The sequence below is a fragment of the Perca flavescens genome, chromosome 10, assembly GCF_004354835.1.
Source record: "Perca flavescens isolate YP-PL-M2 chromosome 10, PFLA_1.0, whole genome shotgun sequence".
Lineage (NCBI taxonomy): Eukaryota > Metazoa > Chordata > Actinopteri > Perciformes > Percidae > Perca > Perca flavescens.
The window spans coordinates 27,445,901-27,469,644 of NC_041340.1; the positions used below are offsets into that span (position 1 = coordinate 27,445,901).

General features: G+C 42.2%; 1 protein-coding gene across 10 annotated transcripts in view; it reads right to left on the reverse strand.

Annotated features, from left to right (window-relative positions):
* The window catches only part of mgarpa (mitochondria localized glutamic acid rich protein a), a 29,418-nt gene extending 13,018 nt beyond the window's left edge, over positions 1–16,400 (reverse strand). For 6 of the 10 annotated variants that reach the window (XM_028588715.1, XM_028588718.1, XM_028588716.1 and 3 more), the window contains exons 1-4: positions 16,095–16,400; positions 10,717–10,817; positions 9,618–9,723; positions 754–771 (exon numbers count right to left, since the gene is read on the reverse strand). In XM_028588715.1, the coding sequence (XP_028444516.1) occupies positions 754–771; positions 9,618–9,723; positions 10,717–10,817; positions 16,095–16,173 (304 nt within the window). In that variant the 5' untranslated portion in view covers positions 16,174–16,400. The remainder of the gene's footprint in view (positions 1–753; positions 772–9,617; positions 9,724–10,716; positions 10,818–16,094) is intronic. The other 4 variants (XM_028588719.1, XM_028588713.1, XM_028588721.1 and 1 more) reach the window with 3 other exon arrangements.
* Between the last annotated feature and the right edge of the window lie 7,344 nt (positions 16,401–23,744).

Below are 23,744 nucleotides of genomic sequence, written 5' to 3' on the forward strand. Positions count from 1 at the left end.
GAGGGCAATCCTGTACACTTACAATTAAGTTCAAATTACTTTATTCAATTTCAATTTGTACTAATGCCGCATTTATTCAATTTCGTCTTACATTTTTATGTTCGTAAGAGCCTTTCCAAGCATGCATACAAATGTATTAAAGCTTTATGTAGCTACTATCACAGATGTAGCTAGAGCTGGGCAATATATCAATATTATATCGATATCGTGATATGAGACTAGATATCGTCTTAGATGTTGGAGATCGTAATATGCCATAAGTGTTGTCTTTTCCTGGTTTTAAAGGCTGCATTACAGTAAAGTTATGTCATTTTCTGAACTTACCAGACTGTTGTAACTGTTCTATTATTTGCCTTTACCCACTTAGTCATTATATCCACATTATTGGTGATTATTTATCAAAAATCTCATTGTGTAAATATTTTGTGAAAGCACCAATAGTCAACACTACAATATCGTTGCGGTATCGATAGAGGTATTTGGTAAACAATATTGTGATATTTGATTTTCTCCACATCGCCCAGCTCTAGGTGTAGCCCTCTTAATTTCTGTGTACATTATTTTGTCAAGTTTCCTTTCCACTGTCAACGGTCTAATCTTGAACTATGGAGGGGTAAAACACATACATGTGATTAGTGTGAAATTATTAGAAGCACAATCAAGCCCATGCCAACATTTCAGTGAGCATTCAGACTGTTCTCAGGCAGCGATGAGAATGAATGAAAGCTAAATATCCGTGTTGACCCAACTTACCCTCTTCTTCGTCCTTGCCTGCAAGCAAAGAGAAACATCAGTTTCACATAGAAACAAGCCACGGCAGCAGTAGTCAGCTCAGTTGCTGAGCAGTAAAGAAATGCAGGCTTTTGCAAAGGAAGAAGGAACTCTGGGTTTGTTTCTTCGGTTAACGTTTAGGGCTGCAACTAACGATTATTTTAATAACCGATTAATCTGTCGATTATTTTTTCGATTAATCGAGGAATTGGATAAAAAAAAAAAGCATTCATTTACATCAACTCAATACATACATACTTGTTGTTTTAGTTAATAGTTGTGTAAAGGTAAGTAACCCAAATAGCAGATACAGACAAGACACACAGACAGACAGACAGACAGACACACACACTTATTCATTAAATTATTACCATCATTGTAGTAAGTGCAAGTTAAGTTCGTTTATACACCACAAACTATTATATTTGTCAACAATAACTGGTATGGGACAAAGTACATAATATATACATGACAACAGATTGAAAAATTAATGGGCCAAAAAAGGAGAGTGAATAAAACAGTGTCTTTAGTCTTGCAAACTATACCACCCCTGCTTTATTACTGTTATTACCGAGCTGCTCTTTTTTCTTTTCTTTCGCTCCGCGCTGCTCCGCGCTGCTCCGCGCTGCTCCGCGCTGCTCCGCGCTCAACTCTTTTTTTTTTTTTTTTTTATCTCCGCGACTAGGTTGCCTAATAGTTGCGCGACACAACGAATCGATAATTAAATTCGTTGCCAACTTTTTTAGTAATCAAATTTTATTGATTCGTTGTTGCAGCCCTATTAACGTTTAACTTTTTCCTCATTCGGTTACGGTTGACCAAAATCTGGAAACCTGAAACTGTTTACATTTGATTACACCTTTGAAATTAGGCATGGGCCGGTATGAGATTCTGACCGTATGATAACCTTTCAGCTAAAAAAAAAAAAAAAAAAAAAAAAAAATCACGGTTTCAGGGTTTTCGCAGCTTTAAAGTGTATTATTTTGAAATGCCTGGGTAAAAAACAACTTTTTATTTTTTTTATTTTTTTCATTGAACACAATGTATTTTATTTTTAAAAACACACTGCACACTGGCAGGGAGAGGGATTTCTAAAGTGCAATTTCTGTCCTTCAAGACACAGCTCATACCTTAGGAACGGTATGATGGAAAATGTTAGTGGTTTTGAAATCTGACTTTTTCTTAAAAACTTGAAACCTGTAACCGGCCCATGCCTATTTAAAAAAAAAAGATTTTTGAAACACATTTTCAATCCATTGTATTCTATTGAACATGCTGATCATGCCGTTTGCCTTTTTAGATGTGCTTTTTCTCAAAGAACAGTAAAAATGGAGATTTAATAAAAAGAATCCAACATTATTTGCCATACTGTATATCACAAAGGATTTATCCTTTGGAAGCATGAATGTAAAGTTCATATTATTATGTTATATTGTACAACCAATTACATTTAAACAATGCCTGGGTTAAAATGGGAAATATGTTTTGATGGACAAAAGACTCAAAAGATGGAATCTTCTTGGGACTAAAGCCTTTATACTTTAATTCTGTGGAACCAACTAGATTTTTCAATACTCAGCCCTAGATGGGATCGTTTCTTATTGTGTGCGATGTCAACAACTTCAAATGGGTCATCTTGAGACCAGCAGTGAGTGTGACCCTGCATAAGCCAAATAAATGGATTTATCTCCTAGGCATTAGTGCACAGTAAGCGGGCTGCTGCTGATGTTATCAGTACGCTATATACACGCTATGTTTGCTCTAGTCACACTTCAAAAACTGATCAAGTAAACTAATCTCAACCATCTACAATAGAGCACGGGCAGTTAAGAGTCTGCTGGCCAGAACAAATAAGAAGCAAACTGTCAGTGATCACAAACACGGATATAACATTCAAACAGAATACACAAGGCCGTGTGTGCTGGACCAGAGGATGTTTGTGTTTAGAGGAAAGGACAGGGTTCCCCCCCAGTGTATTAGGACCACCAGGCCTAAGCCACTGAGTATTATGAATTTATTTTTTGAGACGTTTTTTAAATCTAGAGTTACAGTGGGGCGGCTCGGTTGGAAACTGAGACGTAGTCATATTTTTCCAGTTAGCTTTTAACACTGACTTAATGGGACTTAAAGGGCCCTATGGAATCTGTTTTACAGCTTTTTTTAAATTCAAAATGTCATGATTCCCTCCATGATTCCTTTACCACAGAAGCTATTGGGATTTACAGAAACTATCGGGCTCTACATTAATTCTGTCTTTAACTGGTCCGAGCCCTCGTTCGGCACTTGCCACCGGGCTTTACAACTTTTCTGGGCGAACACTGAATGAGTTTGTGTTCGGGAGGGGAGGGGGGTTTAGAACAGGTAAGCGCAGAGGAAACAGGAAAGATGGACTAACGTGAGCATTTAGAAAGAATCAATGCATTCATTGGTTTGGATCCATGAGGCCTTCATGTCTACTTTTGTCAAATTGACATTTTTGTCAGAATGGGCTTTATTTTTTGCCAGGGTGGAAAAGCTTCTCAAACACTTCAAAATACACTGGAAACCAATTTTTATATTTTTTTTTAAATGTCAAATAAACAAAGTCACATTTGGAGGAAGTAGTGCTGCGCTGCTTTCTCTGGGTGATAAGCATGTCATATTTAGGCCACATCCCAATCAGTAATGTCACTAGAGAAGTCCCGATCCGAGAAGTATTGCAAGACATTTTTTTGTATTGACTAAAATAAAGACGATCAAAGTCCGAGCCATTCTTTACTATGTTCTACAGTGTTTATTTACTGTAATACACATCTCAGTGAGCAGGTCATATCAGCTGTCACTAATAAGACACTAATTCTGTCAGTAATTTGATGACCGAACCAAATTGAAAGCGTCTGTTGTCTGGTTTGTATGTTCTCGGCAGCAGGTGATTGTACTCGGCCAGAGATCACTTGGGAGAGAGGAACCTTCACTCTGTAACACCGCAGGGTAATTGCGAGTGGACACAACGCTTCTGTAGTTCCATGCCCATCTTTTTTAAAAAAAAAAAAAAACGGAGAGAACTACAGCCGCTAATGAAGATCATGAGATGTGGGTGAAAATTCAAAATGGTAGTAAGGGGAACTTTATGTTTTTGCCAAACACTTCAGCTCAGAAATAAGCTCTCGCACTGTGCCGCAGCAGTTTTTCCCTATATGTACGTCCTTCCCCATTTAATTATCCTTCACATTAATTAGGGCAGCAAGTTATATAACCCTATTTTCACTGGGTTTATCTTCGGTATATTTTCTCAATTAATCAATGGTTTGGTCTATAGAATTGGCAGAAAAATTATGCCATTATCCATTGCCATTTTCCAGAACCCAAGTTTGACTTGTTTTGGCTCACCAACAGTTCAAAACCTCAAACTATTGAACGTATTATCATAGTGTTATGGTTTCGGTGTTTTGCCTTGTATTTTGTTCCATTTCTGTTGTCTTGTTTGTAGATCTCTGTAATGTATCCTGTTTTGTATATTCCTGTTGTTTATATTTCTGTTCCTTATTCCCCTGTTCATTGTGTGTTTCTGTTTATCCTGTTTTAACTGTGTATTCTTGTTTGTACTTTGTATTCCTGTTCGTTGGTGATTATTTCTGGTTCCTGATAGTCTGTTTTTTTGTCGTGCCTAGTTTTACTTCCTGCATTTTCCCGTCAGTCTGATTGTCCTGCCCCACCCTGATGTGTTTCACCTGTTGTCTACCTGTTCCTGGTTTGCTCGTTTCCTAGTTTATTTAGCCTCGGTGTTTTCCCTTTGTGTCTTGTCAGATTGTTTTGTGCTTCGTCCTGTCTGTTTGCATCCTGCTCAGCCTTTCCCAGCCTTTTGTTTGCCTGCCTCCTCTGGACACCTTGTGTTCCCCTCTGCACTTTTGGATACCTTAGTTTGTTGGAACTCTGCCTCTTTTGTTGTTGTGAATAAATTGTCATGTTCAACCTTCTCCTGCCTGCCTCTCCCTGCATTGGGGTCCGTTATCCCCCTGCTCCACACAACACATAGAAGACTAAGAAAACCAGCAAACATTCACAACTAAGAAGTGTGAACCCAAGAGGTGTTGGCATTTTTTATTTAAAACCCCCAAAAGATTTTGCTAATGTAAATGGAATTCAGAACTTAAGTCAAAATTGAATAATAATGAAGAAGATAATAAATAATGAAGAATAATTTTCTGTCCATTGACTATATTTGTTTCAGTTCTACTTAATTTATAAACCTTTATCCTCATTTATTTACTTATAAATATGCTACGTTTACACGTGGCCGGCTATTTTCATAAACAGACATTTCAACCTCTCGGTTTTCAGAAAAGTGTTCGTTTATATGTACCAGTGTAGAAATGCCGTCAATGCAGTCAAGAGCACGCCAGACCTGTAGGTGGCAGTGTAACGAGAAGCTCAAGCCCACGTTAGCCAATCAGAATCCCGACAATAGCAACAACCGCAACCAATCATGTCCTCTTTCTCTCTCTCGGCTGCCTAAACCTCCGTTTGTCTCAGTTTACATGCAAACAAAGATTTCAAAAATCTCCACTTTGGCCGGAGTTTTTAGAAAAATAATCGTTTTCGGGGATAAAAAAAAAAAAAAAAAAAAAAAAGGGCTTTTCGTGTAAATGAGAGGCCAAACCGCAGAAAAATATCTGCATCTTCCCTTCGTGTAAACGGGGCTTTACTGTGTGTGTAGGTCTTCCCATAAAGAACGTATGTAGTACAGAACTCACTGTATTTTTTTTCAATCATTGCTGTCAAACTGCAGCACAAATGAAAACACTTCACTGGATTATACAATCTCTAATTAAAAAGACCAATTCCTAACTGATGAACCACTCTGACAATAGTCCGTGGGGTTGTTCTAGTTGGCGATCAAAACATGAACGTCTCGATACAAAATTTCACATGCAGGCAGTACGGCTGTGCGTGTGTGTGTATGGGTCTCTAACACTGAGCTGGGCTGCTACGCTCAGTCTCTCTGTGCGTTTTTGTCAGTGATGTTCCCTCACTGCTGAAATAAGCCAGGGATAATCTGGGACTGTCCCACAACCCTTGCTCGGGGTGAACACAATCCGTTTGCTCACAGGGAGGCAGAGCAGCCCATTAACGAGGCTACGTGTGAATTAAAGAAACACACTACATCACCGATGGGGCTGTGCAATTAATGGAACTTTAATAAATGGAATTCTAAATCGCAATTTTGGTTTTCGACTCCTAACGATCACAAAAACAATGGAATAGAGAGAAACCATTACACATTACGTATTTTGGTCTTGTGTTTTTGAATGGCACGGGCAGTTAAAAAGTATTAAGGGAAATTTCACAGTCCAAGGTGTTTGCGCTGTTGATTTGTTTAACGGTTTATTTTAAGTTCAATAAATGCAACTTCTTTCCAAAAGTCAGTCAATGAGCAATCATGTTAAATAATTGTGATTTAAATACTGACCAAACATAATTGTGATTGTTTTTTTTTTTTCTTTCCCATAATCGAGCAGCCCTAATTTCTAATAGATGGTTCTGGTGGTTAGTGATCCTTGCATGATTAGAGGAATTAAAAAAAAAAAAAAAAAAAAAACAAGCATACTTGTGTCCTCAGTGAATCCCTGTCTCTAGAGCTTCATGCTTACCCTTTAGCATACATTATTTACTGCTAAAACAGATGGCAGGACCAGTAATTTCAGCACTGTTGATTGAGTACACAAACACAGCTACACTATGATTAATTTGTTTGAATTATTATCATCATCATTGTTTAAGTGCAAGCCAACCCAGCTTAGACCTTGTTAATAAACCTAACTATCTTCTTTTTAAGTTATTTTTTAGGGTTTTTCCTTTATTTAGAACAGCTAAAGAAAGACAGGAAACAGTGGAGAGAGAGAGGGGGAAAGACATGCAGTAAAAGGGCCACGGGTTGCATTCAAACCCGGGCCACTGGCAAGAAGCGCTTATATGGGACACGCGCTCTACCAGGTAAGCTATAGCCGCCCCTAGACTTACATTCTGACAGAACGCTGTGTCATAAGGCAAGGCAGACCATCTGCACCACTTGATAAAGCCTCCATAACCACAGAAAGAAAAATGGACTGAGAAAACAGGAGCTAAAAGGAAACTGGACAACAGCGCTTTTTATCTTTACACACCAATGCTCCTTAGTGTTAAACAAATCATTTTGTGTGGTTAAATAATTAATGTGTTTTAATGAAAGACAACAGAGTTTCATTTTTCATCTGCTGTTTGTTGGCCTCGTTTCAGCACCAGGAGCTGTCCACAGTGGGACCCATTAGGCCTCACACATGGTGCACAACAAGGCCCAGAGACTGTCTCCACAAGGGGTTATTGATTATTAATTGATGGAAAATTCATGCCATTTCCAACGTTATCTTAATGGTAATCGATTATATCTGCAGAGGGCAGAAACACTTTTGTGGCTGTCTGATTAAAGGTGCTCTATGTGATGTCACGCGTTTTTTAGGCTACGCCATTGTTTTTGTCACATTCAGCAAACATCTCCTCACTATCCGCTTTTAACACCGTTAAAAAAAAAAAAAAAAAAAACACAACCCATCTCTGTAGACAGCCGAGGCTCCACAAACGGCAAAAAAAAACAACAAAACTACGCCAACCTGCACCACAAAACATAAACCGTGTTCCAGACAAGAAGGAGTTGGTTGAGCCCTCACCGCAGCAGCGTTAGCACCTAGGCTACTTCCACAATGCGCGTTCATGACCGTTTCAGGAATAGGGTTGGGGACTGAAATGCGGAGCCAATAGGGCACCGGTTTCGACATAAACTGTAGTAACGAGGCCGAATAAGAAATGAAAATTTCAGTGCCTTATTTCAGTCTCTGACTTTTTTTTTTTTTTTTTTTTCTCTCTCAAAAGCATCGCTGCACAGGACGCTACGTTACCGTTAGCTAGTAGCTGAATTAAACACAATGGTGACTGTATTTCCCTGTAGAGGATTCCAACACCGGGACGTAACAGTCCGCAGCTGCCGTTGTCGGAAAAACAACACAGACGCTGCATTTACTTGAAACTCGCCAGCCTTGTGGTGCATTTTAAGTTATTGTAAAATACCCTTTTCCCATTTGGTGCTTGTTTTTGTCGTTTACCAGCAATTTACTGGTGAAATAAGTCATTGTTGTAACATTAAAAAACCCAAACGATACCAAACTCTATTTAGGAAGCACGGAAGGGAGGGGGGAGGGGACGGGATGAGGAGGAGGGAGGGGTGAACTGGCCTCATTTTGTAAACAATACTTTGAATGTCAACATGAAGTAACGTCAACATCGCTTAGAGCACCTTTAATGTTCACAACATTGAGCTAAGCTGTAAAATGAGATGCACCAAAGAAGATATGAAATATTGATAAAGTAAGCATGTGACAACATCAGAAAAAAAAGAAAACTGGTGTAGCCTTCTGAACTTAGAAGGTATGCATTACTTATGTATGTGTGTGTCTGTGTATCACTATGTGTATGTGTTATTTTGCCAGGAACAGCCAGCCATTCTTTTAAGATGATATTCCTAACAGCACATAGGCGTATCCAGGCCTCAGAGTGCATCCTCAGTCCAAGGTTTCTCCATATCCATGATTACCTTGTGAACTCTCGCCCAGTTAGAAATATCTAACATACCCTTCCCCCCCCAGGAAACATTCCTAAGCTGGTTGTTTGACCCCTCTCTCTCTACAACCACACACGCAAACTTCTGTCTCTCCAACTTAAGGACAGAGAGGTTCAGGAGATCCTTTGTCCCCACAGCCATCAGGCTTTTTAAACACCAACTAACTCTCCCCCCCATACCAAAACAGATAAGAACTGGGCTGTGTGAAGTAGTTGTAATTATGCTGCTCTTATCCTGTTTTTAACTCTCTTGTGTATGCATGTGCATTGTATTTATTTATTTATTTATTTATTATGGGGAACTGTGTTGTGTATGGTAATGTGTGTTTATGTGTGAGCTGCTGGACACGTGGGGATGAATAAAGTATCTTCTAGTCCAAGAACAGATACATGCCATTATATTTAAAGAGTCATTATAACTCATTGATTATTTGATTATACATGATATAGGCAGACATAAATGATTGTCTTTTAATCAGGGCCTTGGCATAGCCTTATTTTGTTGAAACTAGGCACTTAGCATGTTAACTTTTTTTTATTTCTTCACATACTAACAGTCCCAGTTCAGAGCTAGTAACTTTGTTATATTGAAATTGATGTGACTTGATCAGCTAGGTCTTTCAACTATGGAAAAACCTGTTTGACTGCGTTCAGTCACTGGCTTGCACGGAGCACTTCAACTTGAGAAGAAGTTGAACTATCGGCAAGAGATATTTTTTTTCTTGCTGGTAACTCATTTTAACCAGCAAAAGCAGTCACCGCTGCTGGCTAAAATACAGAATAAATAAATAAATAAATAAATAAATAGCCAACATGGAAGCATATCTAAAATAAAACCAGCTATCAGAGACCCTAACATGGATTGTAACTACACAACAAGAACAAGTAAAAAAAAAAAAAAATGGAATATTCTTAATTCAGTGATTGGTCCATGCCTATGTCATCATCCAAAATCCCCTTTTTGTCACAGCAAAGTGTCGTCAATCATCTCTAAGACTGACACTTAAGATATAGTCCTACACTTCACTCAAATTATGACTGAGATGCTTGACAACTAACTTTTAAGCACAGCTTTGAGGCAAGATTTTTTTTAACTAGTCAATTCTTAGTGTTCTTATGAGTAATTCTCAGAGGCTTGATAAATACCGGCTCTGATCAGCACTAGTGTATTCTGGTAAAGTGGGGAAAGATTCAAGTTGCAGGTGAGGAATACTTACTCTTAGGTGGCCATGGTTTAGGTGCCCACTCTGTCTTGGGTCTGGCGTTGATTTCTGCAATGCGATCATTGAACCTGGCGCTGTCTGTGGACACGGTGCTGTATGCCTGTGGAGAGAGGAGAAAGTCAGAATCTGAGCATTCTGTTCATTTCACACAAAAATATCTCATTTTACAGGATTAGCTCATTTGTTGGACTTGGGTAGCTCTCTGTTGAGGAGATAATGTTAGCACTGTCAACGGGATGCTAATAATAATAATAATAATAATAATAATAATAATAATAATAATAATAATAATAATCCATCCAAGCCCATCTCCACCTGCGAGGTTGTCAGCTGTGCGTCTACTACGGGCAGGAATCACCACAGGACCCACGATACGATATTATCACGATACTTATGTCACAATACTATTGTCAGTTTAAAGCTATAATGTGTAACTTTTTGATATTAATGAACGTCTGTTACAGTCAAGCCATTGCCAAATGAGTTGCTTGTGAAGAAATAAAAAAAAAAGGTTAATATGCTAGATGCCTAGCTTCAACAAGAAAGCTACACCAAGGCCCTGATTAAAAGACAATCATTTATAATGTCTTCCTATATCATGCATATAATGACTCTTTAAATATAATGGCATGTATCGGTTCTTGACTTCAGTTAGAGAGGCAGGAATCTGAGAGAGTTAGGAATCTGTTTAGAGAGAGAGAGAGAGAGAGAGAGAGAGAGAGAGAGAGAGAGAGAGAGAGAGAGAGAGAGAAAGATCTCAGGAAAGAATTAGTTTCCAGGGGGAGAGGGTATATTAGGTTAGGCCAACCACAAAAGGGGGCCCACCATTAGAACTTCCGGTTAGACCAAAGAAAGAGGCCATTCTACGGAGCTCCAGGGTGATCCTTTTGCTTTATTACTTACAATAAATAGAGATCAAATGAGGAGTAGCTCTACGCTTTGCACCGCACAGAGCCACAAACTAATAAAATTGCTTAAAAAAAACACTCTAGCATTTCAACGTCCGTAGTTGTCAACCTTGTTAAGTGTTGGTTAGTATCATCATAGTATCAAGTTGAAGCTGAAATGATGGAACAGAATCAATACAACTTACGTATGAAAGAGCACCAACAAAGGCTCCACCACACAGCAGAGTGTAGACTATGTTCTCCCCAGACCCACCAGGAACAGATGACATTGGTCGCCGCTGCACAACTGGAAACAGTCAAAGGTCACACGTTAGATCTTTGTCAAAAAAAAAAAAAAAAAAGTACTTGATAACTCAAGATTTTCCCTAATGGAGCCTTCATTACATGTTCTCACTTTGACCTAAACATACATTAGGTTTAAAAGACAGAGTTCAACTTCAACTGCTTTGCCTCCATGTGTCCCCACTGTCGTTGGAATAGGAATAATGTGCTGCACAAGCCCATAGCTTCAGCTCTGTCCGTGTAAAAAGGGATTGGTGAGAAAGCACCCTAAGGCACTCTACTGGCTCATGATGCCTCCTAATCTGATTGGATTTGGAACAAAATATTTAGATTGCCAGAAATCAGCCAGCACTTGCATGGTTTTTGCTGTATAGAGGAATTCTTGGCGCTCCCCCCACCCCCAAAAAAGAGGTTTTAGCCAGCCCCAAAGGAAAATCACCAGCACCAAAATGGTAAGAACTGAGAATAAAAATGGCATTTAAAATCCTCTCTAAATGGGTTTAAGAGCAATTTAGCAAACAACCGCTAAACAAGCAGAACATAAACCTGAATATGAGTGCTAATCTTAGTTTTATCTCCAGAGTCAGGTTGAGTCTCAGTGATTTAAATATTATATTTTCAAACCAGTTTTGTTAATTTGGATTTCATTTATTCTAGCATAAAATACATTTGTTTTTCAAATTATCAGAATTGCAAAAAAGGAAACTGCATAGATTTCTGTCAAATAAAGTAACAGACTTATTGTGTTTACTGTACACAGAGCGCTCATGCTAACTGTCGGTCCTAGTCCTAGTTTGTGCGGCGTGTCCCTCCCCGTCACCACAGCCAATTCGTATGATTGGCTGTTCAGCTTGAAAACGAGAGTGAGGAAAACAAACGACTGTGAGAAGCACAAGGCTCCTTTCATTTTTCCATCTCATCCGATCAATCCAAAACACAAAAGAGCTGTCAAGAATGACGTACGAATGTTTCTTAAAAGAAAAAGAAAAGAAAAAACACCGTTTAAACGATTGGAATATCTATTTTTGCACACTATGTCCATAAGATGGCAAACATACAACCAGATATACATAACTACTTGTGTAGGCATATTTATTCCAACAATAACATTTTTAAAAGTTCTCTACATACCTACACATTACAAAATAAAACTAACATTAAACTAATATCCTACACCATGACATTTAATATAAAGACCGTAATAGACTTCTCTCTCTCTGCGCCCTCTGCACCGCTAAACAATGAGCCCCTTAGCAAGCAAGCTAGCTTACTAGCCAGCCTCTAAATTAGTAAAATGTAACAAATTAATGTTTAATTCACACGCTCTTGTCAAATCGAATGACAGCAAAGTGCTATCGCCAGATGAGTGACAATTTTGTTTGGCTAATTTTCTGCAACCAGTGTTTTATAAAAAGGCATGTTGGGTTGGTGAAATTAGCAAGCTAACGTTAGCTAACGAGCCAGCGGCGGGCCATTCGGTCCCTGCGCAGAGAGACTTCTTTGCGGAGAGAACGGGATGACAGACTGGGAAAAGGACAGTCTGGTTAGCCATCTCCCGGTGTCGGCTGTCTTCCCGGCGGGGGTTAAGCAGAGATACCGTAGGCTCTGTTCCGTTCTGCCGCTGATCGAGCAAACGCTGTTTGTTGTGGATATCATGGCAACGTTATCCGGTTTCTCTTGTTGAATGATGAATAGATTACCGCCGCCTGCTGCTACGGAGAGTTATTTCCTCTCTCGCAGGCGCAGAACGTACGTGGTATTTGATCGCCAGCTGTAGTCTCTGCGACGTGTACCAGTGCTCATTTTTGGCCCAGACAAAGGAGACGCCACAGTCGGCCGTCGAGGACAGCCCTACGTCAAATGGATAAGTCAAAGTAACAGGACAAATGAATGCCTCCAATTGTTTCAACTGACCAAATGTCCCCTGTGAGCCAAAGACATTAACTAGATGTTTTTGTAAAAGTCAAGGCCAATGAGCTTTGCCACGTACAGTGTTGAGGGTATTAAACGCGCCATGTTCTCAGGAACTAATCCAGTATCCAGGGCTGTGACACAACTCCCTGCCACCCTGTTATTTTTACTGGCTAATCGGCTCAAGTCTTAAAAAGGTATGAGTTGGGCGGATTAGAAGGTGAAAATCCGTGACATGAGGAGGGGACGCAGGTCAAGAGGTCACAGGATTAGATTATGATACCATCCTCTGGTTAAGTGGGACCACTGGACTGGGGAAGGGCTACATGTCTCATTACTGACTTTTATGTAGCCTATACAGTGGCCACAGCTTTGTTGTAGGCATGGGCCGGTTCTGACGGTATGATAACCTGCAGAAAAAGTCTGCAACATTGTTTTAGCCAGATGACCCGATGCCCAGAGAGCAGTGTCCAGCACAGCCCCCACTGAAGGAGACAGGATATTATTATTCCTCGCTTTTAAAAAGGTAGCCTATAGTGTTATGTTTGGTAATGATATTCATAGGCTACAGGAAACATGACGATGCACAACATTTTTATTTATTATTCAGGTTTTCATTTCTATGTCGTGAACGATTTATTTCTGCCATTGACCGAGTTATTTCGGCTTGTTTTCCCAGCCCCTCTGCTGTCAGGAGACAGGATCCAGCACGGGGGGGGCGGAGGACACGCACTCTCCCTCAGCTGTTGCCTCGTTCTGACTCATGAAAAAAAACGAGTAAAATAACACTGCATAAACTCCGCTACCGTGTGTTTATTTAAATATAGGTACACCATGTAGGCCTAAGAGATTACAATAAGCCTGTATATTACTATTAGGACTATAGAAAATGTGTCAAGGATGTATAAATTAAATAGGCTAAACTTCAGCTGGAGTCCGATTTACTACGGCAACACTGTTGACCGCATCGGTGATCTCTTTTCATCCCGCATTCTTTCTACAGCCTTTAATACCAGTTTTCAGGCTGCCAAAAAGTACACACATTAGTGCAAATGAACCTGAGATATCAGGGTTTCAATCTCCACCTCTGAAAAGTGCCGCTTCTCAGCCGGATTACTTCTCGCCATGTTGTAAATTGCAGGGGCGAGGCCTCAAAACCGAGAATATATTGGGGCGTGATATTTAAATTACGATCGTTTCCAGCCGCGGCATTTATCAATGTACGACCACTTACGCTCGGATTGGTGTGATACGAACGTTTCATAAATCACAGGTGAAGCCTGTCGTAAGATGATTTCTGCGCTCATATCTGCGCTGGTTTCTACGTTAGGTTCACAAATGAGGGCCAATGTATTTTATTTCTAAATGCACTGCACTCGTGGCAGGGAGAGGGATTTCTAAACTGCACTTTAGGTCGTTGAAGACGTTTGTGGTTTTTAAACAGTGACTTTTTCAAACCGCGGTATACCTTGAAACCGGTAATCGGCCCATGCCTACCTACTTTGTTGTAATCTCTTTAGAGGCCCCCAGTTGTGCCTGGCTGCAAGACAACAGAGGCAAGCCCTTGTAGGGAGGCTTGCCATGCTACAATCTTTTTTTAGGCATTGGCTTATTGTTATGATACAGAAGCCAAGAGGTGCTGCCCGAAGCAGTCGGGACCAAAATCAGAAGGGTTGGGGGGGGCAGCCTGGACATTAAAGAAAATGTTTGACAACTTGAAAAAAAAACTGAGTTTTAGATCTATAAGTGAAAAGTGTAATGGCTGCTACACCTGACCATTTAGAGGCGAAACACGAGCTGGCTACAATCTTTCAGCCAAACATGACCTATTGAACGCAAAACTCAAGGTCCACTTTATTTTTTCGCAGTTTAAAGTTCCAGAAAAGCAAGCCTTGCAAATGGACCTTTGTTGGTCTGCTGTATGCTCCAATGCGGTCTGTATTAGGGATCTACCCATACTGTTTTTTCAAGACTGATTATTAGTAGTTAATAAAACCCATAACCGATATATGGAACTTATATACATATACAGTGAAAATGAAAATCTTTATATCAAAATTAAGATTTTGGAATGTTACAAAATCCAACATCCAATAGTCAGATAGTGTTATGGGCGGGAGATTAAGTCAGACTCGGTGGTGAGTGAAACCGAAGCAGAGGGACAGACAGAGCTGTAGCCGAGCCATAGTGGAACACTTTTTAATTCATCAACTTTATCGGTTATTGGTCAACTAAAACGCAGTTAAAGATCATCTGCAAACTGGCAAAAAACAGTCTGTCAAATGTCCTGAGATAACATCTGCTATGATTTGACAGTATAAATAACATTGAATTAGACGGAATGGAGGACTTTGGACAGACTCTGGATTCATTTAAGGTGCAAGTAACAGAACCTTGTAACATCACTTGTGCTGATTATGAATCAGCACAAGTGATGAGTAGTGAGAACAGAGGAATTTGTTCTTGGGGTGGCCCATATGCTCCCATCTGCTAACAGCTAGGGTATCCAATGTTTCCTCTATTAGTTATGTAAGCTCATCACAGATAAAGACAGAAGCGGTGAGTCGCCAGTTTCTATCAGCTGTAGAGGTATAGCTCGTGCCTGTGCATTCTTTACGTTAGAATACCGTCACACAAGCACACCACGTGACTCACAGTGGCAACCATGTTTCCAGGCTCCCCATAGCCTGCTGAAGGTCACTTACACATGTATACATGTGGCGTACATTCATATTTAAAACCAACTTTCAATGGCCGTAACTTCACAGAGAAAACCTCGTGCGGCTCCTTCATTTGTAACATTATTGCTAGTATTGACGGTTCGGCCCACGTTCAAACACCGGTTTAAAAACGTAACATGCCATTTATAAAGCAGCCTATGGAAACAAGCTGACAAACAGCGGAATGAATTTTAAATCAGGCAGTCTAGTGCTCCGTTTAACACTCCAGCAGTGGATACATGTGTCATTATTAAATAACAACTAGCTCAAGTGTAGGCTGTGTCATTCCTCCATGAGGAAACCCCGAAAAAGCATGGCCTGAAAGACATAATTTAAATAAGAGTGACCTAAATGCACCACAATGATTATTTCAGTCAAAGATCAGCCAAAAAAACACGTTGACCTTCAGTGGCCGTGGGCAGCCATCGCCATTCTGCAAGCTTGGAGAAGCAGCTATGCAGAGAAATGCACACGAGGACAACGTGTACTATTCCACCGATTTCAGTCAAGCGGCGACACATGACCGTGAGACAACGTCTACGTTTTAAAGAACATAGATTGTGCAGAAAGTAATGATAAAAAAAACAAAAACAAAAAAACATATCATTCAGGTTTGGGTTTTGTTATAACGCCAGGCTGAAGAAACTCACCATCCCGGGGCAACCTAGTGTAGGCTGCTCTGCGAGCCAGAGGCCCACACCTTTGCCAGGCTGCTCTGCAAGAAAACATCGCTGCTCTCCGACGGCTACGCTGGGAGTGCTGCTGCAGTGCAGTTGGAGCAGCAAACGCTGGATGAATGGCTGGTCTAGTCTGGTTGGAGAAGCGTGCGAGGAGGCGGAGGCCACACTGTTGCGCAATATATGTTGTGCAGTGCCGGAGTATGAGGGGTGGTTAATGCCACAGAGGGGAAAAACGGAAGATGACATGTATGAGGAGTCGTAACATCCCGGAAGAGAAGGAGGCTAAACACATTAGAGTAGAGTGGCCAGCGGTGGAAGAAGTATTCAGATCCTTTACTTAATTAAGTAGCCTAATACCACTGCACTGTAAAAATACTCTGTTACAAGTAAAAGTCCTGCCTTAATGTTACTTAAGTAAATGTAAGTAAATATCATCAGGAAAATGTACTTAGAATATTAAAAGTACTCAATGCAGAAAAATCCTCACATTTTAGAAAATGGAAACGATCCAAACAGTTCTGTCAATCAACTGAGTGTTTAATGGTCTAATCATCTCAGCTGGACTGGTAGGCCTATACATTGTTGGTTAGTTTAATTTATAATTAAACATCGTATTTTATAAACTACATGTGTTTTGTGTGCAAAAATCTTAATTTGTAACTAGTAACTAAAGCTGTCAGATGAATGTAGTGGAGTAAAAAGTACAATATTTCTCTCTGAAATGTAGCGGAGTAGAAGTAGAAAGTGGCATGAAAAGAAAAGACTCAAGTAAAGTTACAAGTACTTCCAATTTGTACTTCAAATGCTCTTATTATGCTCATTTTCAGGTTCATAATTTTATTTAGAGGTTGTACCAGAATAGGTTTAATTTTCAAAAAACATCATATTTAGCTCCTCTTTTCACCTTGTGGGTTGAGCTCTCTGCTTTAGCTACAGATTGAGGCATTTTGACAATAAAGTAGGGTATGCTTTTGGGCATGGCTGCAGTAGCCTCGTGAGACCATCCTGATCTTGTGAGCTCCAGTTTTCCACTCACAGATCAGTCTGGCATCTTGAGATAGAGAACATTTGGAGCCGTTCGCCAAACGATCGACCAATCAGTGTTGGTTTTGAGGCAGGTTTAGGTTCGACGCAACGAGAAGCGACTGTTCAGTCTAAACAACATGGTGGCTTACACGGATGAGATGAGCGTAGCTATCGTGCAAGTTTGATCCGAATTAGAAAGTATTCCTTCATTGAAAGAAGAACAAAAACGGCACTGCAGAGTAAATGCGAAGCAATCCATCTGGCAGAGTCAGGTTAGTTAGTACGTCATACGCTTTGTTGATCTGATTGGTTGATTTGGCCCGTCTATCACCAACATAGGTGGTGATAGACAGATGGTTTATCCAATCAGCTAACCAGTATTTTCGCCCCTTCCCAAAATGTTCTCCAACAGAAAGTTCCCTTAATGGGTATGCCGAGCAAATGCGAAGCAATCCATCTGGCGGAGTCAGGTTATGGCTGCAGACCCAGTGCGTCAAAAGGTGACGCCAAGACCCAGTGCGTCAAAAAGTGACGCTAAGAATCCCAAACCAGAGCGTCAAAAAGTGACGCCAAGAGTCCCGACCGAAAACGTCAAAAAGTGACGCCAAGAGTCCCAACCCAGAGTGTCAAAAAGTGACGCCAAGAGTCCCGACCCAAAACGTCAAAAAGTGACGCCAAGAGTCCCGACCCAGAGCGTCAAAAAGTGACGCCAAGAGGCCCGACCAAGGGCGTCAAAAAGTGACTGCAAGAGTCCCGACCCAGAGCGTCAAATAGTGACGCCAAGAGGCCCGACCAAGGGCGTCAAAAAGTGACTGCAAGAGTCCCGACCCAAAACGTCAAAAAGTGACGCCAAGAGTCCCGACCCAAAACGTCAAAAAGTGACGGCAAGAGTCCCAACCAAGGGCGTCTAAAGGAGACTTTTGGCGTCAATAACAAACGCCAAAGGCACCCGTGACCTGACCACGTGTTGCTGAGTGAAAATGTGTATCTTGGTGATACAGACTCAAAAGAACAGTCCCCACGGGTCCTAAGTTGGGTGTGTGTTATATGATACTAGGACAAGAGACCCAGAGCGTCAAAAAGTGACGCCAAGAGTCCCGACCCAGAGCGTCAAAAAGTCATGTTAAGAGTCCTGACCCAGAGCGTCAAAAAGTGACGCCAAGAGTCCCGACCCAAAACGTCAAAAAGTGACGCCAAGAGTCCCGACCCAGAGCGTCAAAAAGTGACGCCAAGAGGCCCGACCAAGGGCGTCAAAAAGTGACTGCAAGAGTCCCGATCCAGAGCGTCAAATAGTGACGCCAAGAGGCCCGACCAAGGGCGTCAAAAAGTGACTGCAAGCGTCCCGACCCAAAACGTCAAAAAGTGACGCCAAGAGTCCCGACCCAAAACGTCAAAAAGTGACGGCAAGAGTCCCGACCAAGGGCGTCTAAAGGAGACTTTTGGCGTCAATAACAAACGCCAAAGGCACCCTAGACCTTACCACGTGTTGCTGAGTGAAAATGTGTATCTTGGTGATACAGACTCAAAAGAACAGTCCCCACGGGTCCTAAGTTGGGTGCGTGTTATATGATACTAGGACAAGAGACCCAGAGCGTCAAAAAGTGACGCCAAGAGTCCCGACCCAGAGCGTCAAAAAGTTACACAAAGAATCCCGACCCAGAGCGTCAAAAAGTCATGTTAAGAGTCCTGACCCAGAGCGTCAAAAAGTGACGCCAAGAGTCCCGACCCAAAACGTCAAAAAGTGACGCCAAGAGTCCCAACCCAGAGCGTCAAAAAGTGACGCCAAGAGGCCCGACCAAGGGCGTCAAAAAGTGACTGCAAGAGTCCCGACCCAGAGCGTCAAATAGTGACGCCAAGAGGCCCGACCAAGGGCGTCAAAAAGTGACTGCAAGCGTCCCGACCCAAAACGTCAAAAAGTGACGCCAAGAGTCCCGACCCAAAACGTCAAAAAGTGACGACAAGAGTCCCGACCAAGGGCGTCTAAAGGAGACTTTTGATGTCAATAACAAATGCCAAAGGCACCCGTGACCTGACCACGTGTTGCTGAGTGAAAATGTGTATCTTGGTGATACAGACTCAAAAGAACAGTCCCCACGGGTCCTAAGTTGGGTGCGTGTTAAATGATACTAGGACAAGAGACCAGAGCGTCAAAAAGTGACGCCAAGAGTCCCGACCCAGAGCGTCAAAAAGTTACGCTAAGAATCCCGACCCAGAGCGTCAAAAAGTGACGCCAAGAGGCCCGACCAAGGGCGTAAAAAAGTGACTGCAAGAGTCCCGACCCAGAGCGTCAAATAGTGACGCCAAGAGGCCCGACCAAGGGCGTCAAAAAGTGACTGCAAGCGTCCCGACCCAAAACGTCAAAAAGTGACGCCAAGAGTCCCGACCCAAAACGTCAAAAAGTGACGGCAAGAGTCCCGACCAAGGGCGTCTAAAAGAGACTTTTGGCGTCAATAACAAACGCCAAAGGCACCCATGACCTGACCACGTGTTGCTGAGTGAAAATGTGTATCTTGGTGATACAGACTCAAAAGAACAGTCCCCACGGGTCCTAAGTTGGGTGCGTGTTATATGATACTAGGACAAGAGACCCAGAGCGTCAAAAAGTGACGCCAAGAGTCCCGACCCACCCAGAGTCCTGACCCAGAGCGTCAAAAAGTGACGCCAAGAGTCCCGACCCAAAACGTCAAAAGTGGCCCAAAGAACCCCGTCAAAAAGTGACGCCAAGAGGCCCGACCAGGGCGTCAAAAAGTGACTGCAGTGATCCAAGAGTCAAATAGTGACCCAAGAGGCCCGACCAAGGGCGTCAAAAAGTGACTGCAAGAGTCCCGACCCAAAAGCGTCAAAAAGTGACGCCAAGAGTCCCAACCCAAACGTCAAAAAGTGACGGCAAGAGTCCCGACCAAGGGCGTTTAAAAGGAGACTTTTGGCGTCAATAACAAACGCCAAAGGCACCTGTGACCTTACCACGTGTTGCTGAGTGAAAATGTGTATCTTGGTGATACAGACTCAAAAGAACAACGGGTCCTAAGTCGTGTTATATGATACTAGGACAAAGAGACCCAGAGCGTCAAAAAACGCCAAGAGTGACCCAGAGCGTCAAAAAGTTACAAAGAATCCCGAGGTCAAAAGTCATGTTAAGAGTCCTGACCCAGAGCGTCAAAAGTGACGCCAAGAGTCCCGACCCAAAACGTCAAAAGTGGCCCAAGAGTCCCAAAGGCGTCAAAAGTGAAAAGGCCCGACCAAGGGCGTCGACAACAAGAGTCCCGACCCAGAGCGTCAAATAGTGACGCCAAGAGGCCCGACCAAGGGCGTCAAAAAAAGCGTCCCGACCCAAAAACGTCAAAAAGTGACGCCAAGAGTCCCGACCAAAAACGTCAAAAGTGACGGCAAGAGTCCCGACCAAGGGCGTCTAAAGGAGACTTTGATGTCAATAACAAACGCCAAAGGCACCTGTGACCTGACCACGTGTTGCTGAGTGAAAATGTATCTTGTATACAGACTCAAAAGAACAGATACAGACTCAAAAAGAACAGTCGCCAAGAGTCCCGACCCAGGGTCAAAAAGTTGGGTCAAAAGCATGTTAAATGATACTAGAACAAGAGACCCAGAGCGTCAAAAAGTGACGCCAAGAGGTCCCGACCAAGGCGTCAAAAAGTGACTGCAAGAGTCCCGAAGTCAAATCCCGACCCAGAGCGTCCCGACCAAAAACGTCAAAAGTGACGCCAAGAGTCCCGACCCAAAGCGTCAAAAAGTGACGCCAAGAGTCCCAACCCAGAGCGTCAAAAAGTGACGCCAAGAGGCCCGACCAAGGGCGTCAAAAAGTGACTGCAAGAGTCCCGACCCAGAGCGTCAAATAGTGACGCCAAGAGGCCCGACCAAGGGCGTCAAAAAGTGACTGCAAGCGTCCCGACCCAAAACGTCAAAAAGTGACGCCAAGAGTCCCGACCCAAAACGTCAAAAAGTGACGACAAGAGTCCCGACCAAGGGCGTCTAAAGGAGACTTTTGATGTCAATAACAAATGCCAAAGGCACCCGTGACCTGACCACGTGTTGCTGAGTGAAAATGTGTATCTTGGTGATACAGACTCAAAAGAACAGTCCCCACGGGTCCTAAGTTGGGTGCGTGTTAAATGATACTAGGACAAGAGACCAGAGCGTCAAAAAGTGACGCCAAGAGTCCCGACCCAGAGCGTCAAAAAGTTACGCTAAGAATCCCGACCCAGAGCGTCAAAAAGTGACGCCAAGAGGCCCGACCAAGGGCGTAAAAAAGTGACTGCAAGAGTCCCGACCCAGAGCGTCAAATAGTGACGCCAAGAGGCCTGACCAAGGGCGTCAAAAAGTGACTGCAAGCGTCCCGACCCAAAACGTCAAAAAGTGGACGCCAAGAGTCCCGACCCAAAACGTCAAAAGTGACGGCAAGAGTCCCGACCAAGGGGCGTCTAAAAGAGACTTTTGGCGCATCAATAACAAGCCAAAGGCACCCATGACCTGACCACGTGTTGCTGAGTGAAAATGTGTATCTTGGTGATACAGACTCAAAAGAACAGTCCCCACGGGTCCTAAGTTGGGTGCGTGTTATATGATACTAGGACAAGAGACCCAGAGCGTCAAAAAGTGACGCCAAGAGTCCCGACCCAGAGCGTCAAAAAGTTACGCTAAGAATCCCGACCCAGAGCGTCAAAAAGTCATGTTAAGAGTCCTGACCCCGTCAAAAAGTGACGCCAAGAGTCCCGACCCAAAAACGTCAAAAAGTGAAAGAGTCCTGCGTCAAAAGTAAAGCAAGAGTCCCGACCCAAAACGTCAAAAAATGACGCCAAGAGTCCCGACCCAGAGCGTCAAATAGTGACGCCAAGAGTCCCGACCCAGAGAGTCAAATAGTGACGCCAAGAGTCCCGACCCAAAACGTCAAAAAGTGACGACAAGAGTCCCGACCCAAAACGTCAAATAGTGACGCCAAGAGTCCCGACCAAGGGCGTCTAAAGGAGACTTTTGGCGTCAATAACAAACGCCAAAGGCACCTGTGACCTGACCACATGTTGCTGAGTGAAAATGTGTATCTTGGTGATACAGACTCAAAAGAACAGTCCCCACGGGTCCTAAGTTGGGTGCGTGTTATATTATACTAGGACAAGAGACCCAGAGCGTCAGAAAGTGACGCCAAGAGTCCCGACCCAGAGCATCGAAAAGTTACACAAAGAATCCCGACCCAGAGCGTCAAAAAGTGACGCCAAGAGTCCCGACCCAGAGCATCAAAAAGTTACGCTAACAATCCCGACCCAGAGCGTCAAAAAGTCATGTTAAGAGTCCTGACCCAGAGCGTCAAAAAGTGACGCTACGAGTCCCGACCAATAGCGTCTAAATATGACGCTAAAGGAGACTTTTGGCGTCAATAACAAATGCCAAAGGCACCTGACCAAGTGTTGTTGAGTGAAAATGTGTATCTTGGTGATAAAGACTCAAAAGAACAGTCCCCACGGGTCCTAAGTCGGGTGCGTGTTATATGATACTTATATAATACAAGAAATACACTTGCAAAGTAGCCTAAAGAAAGTTTTACACCTGCTATATTTTCTTCTACAACAGCACTGCATACTTGTCTTATTAAAATCAACCCCAAAACGTGTTGTTGCACTTTGTATGGCATTGATCACCCTCCATATATCATGGTGACCTCCGCCCTACCCTTTTCAGTAGAAGCGTTAAAGCCCAGAAGGTCGCACAAACAACACACAAAGACAAAATGACACTGTTATTTTTTTCATGCTTATTCATTCCTGTATTTATCTCTGCTTTTACAGTCTGTGTTTTCAGGGCAGGCACAAAATAATGTTGCTGCTGTGGATTTTTTTTTTCTCCAATTATCTTACTTATTTAGATAATTGTTGTCCTCAATTTTAGGTACTTTGTTTAGTTTCAAAATGTGTCATCTTAGAAACCCCTTTCTATAATTTAAAAATGCATAGCAGTCATTGCAAAGTGGACAGTCTGGTGTCTTCCTTTCTCCCTCTAGTTCAAAACAGGTTTATTGAAATAAAAGAACGTCCCTCTCTCTTTCTGTAACACTGTTTGACGTGTGTGTGTGTGTATTTGTCTACTAGAAAAAAACATACTTAACAGTATACTTAAACACCATTACAATGTTCCTGATTAAAGAACATCTTTGTACATCTTTATGTCTAACCAAAAACAAATGTCTGTGTGTGTGTGTGTGTGTGTGTGTGCAGGGGAAAAATGCATCACATTGCCTAAGAAACTACAATTTAATCTAATAGAAGTAATACCATTTTATCTGCAATAGTGTAGATACTAAACAAAATATAGTCATGGTAAAAAAAATTACTACTTTCTTACATCAAAATCAGTTTTTTTGTTTCTACATTCATAATGTGCCCGTTTCCAGCCTTGACTACCCCCATGGGGGAGTTGGTAGGAAGGAGGAAAATACTGAAATGATCACTCCTATCGTATCCCTAATTTGTGGAATGGTGGTCTTCCAACCATCCCCAGTCTCCCCTACAGTATTGAGTACAAGACCCTGTCCAAAGCTTACAAAAACACATTATGCACGATAACTACTAGTGTTGGATATGGTCG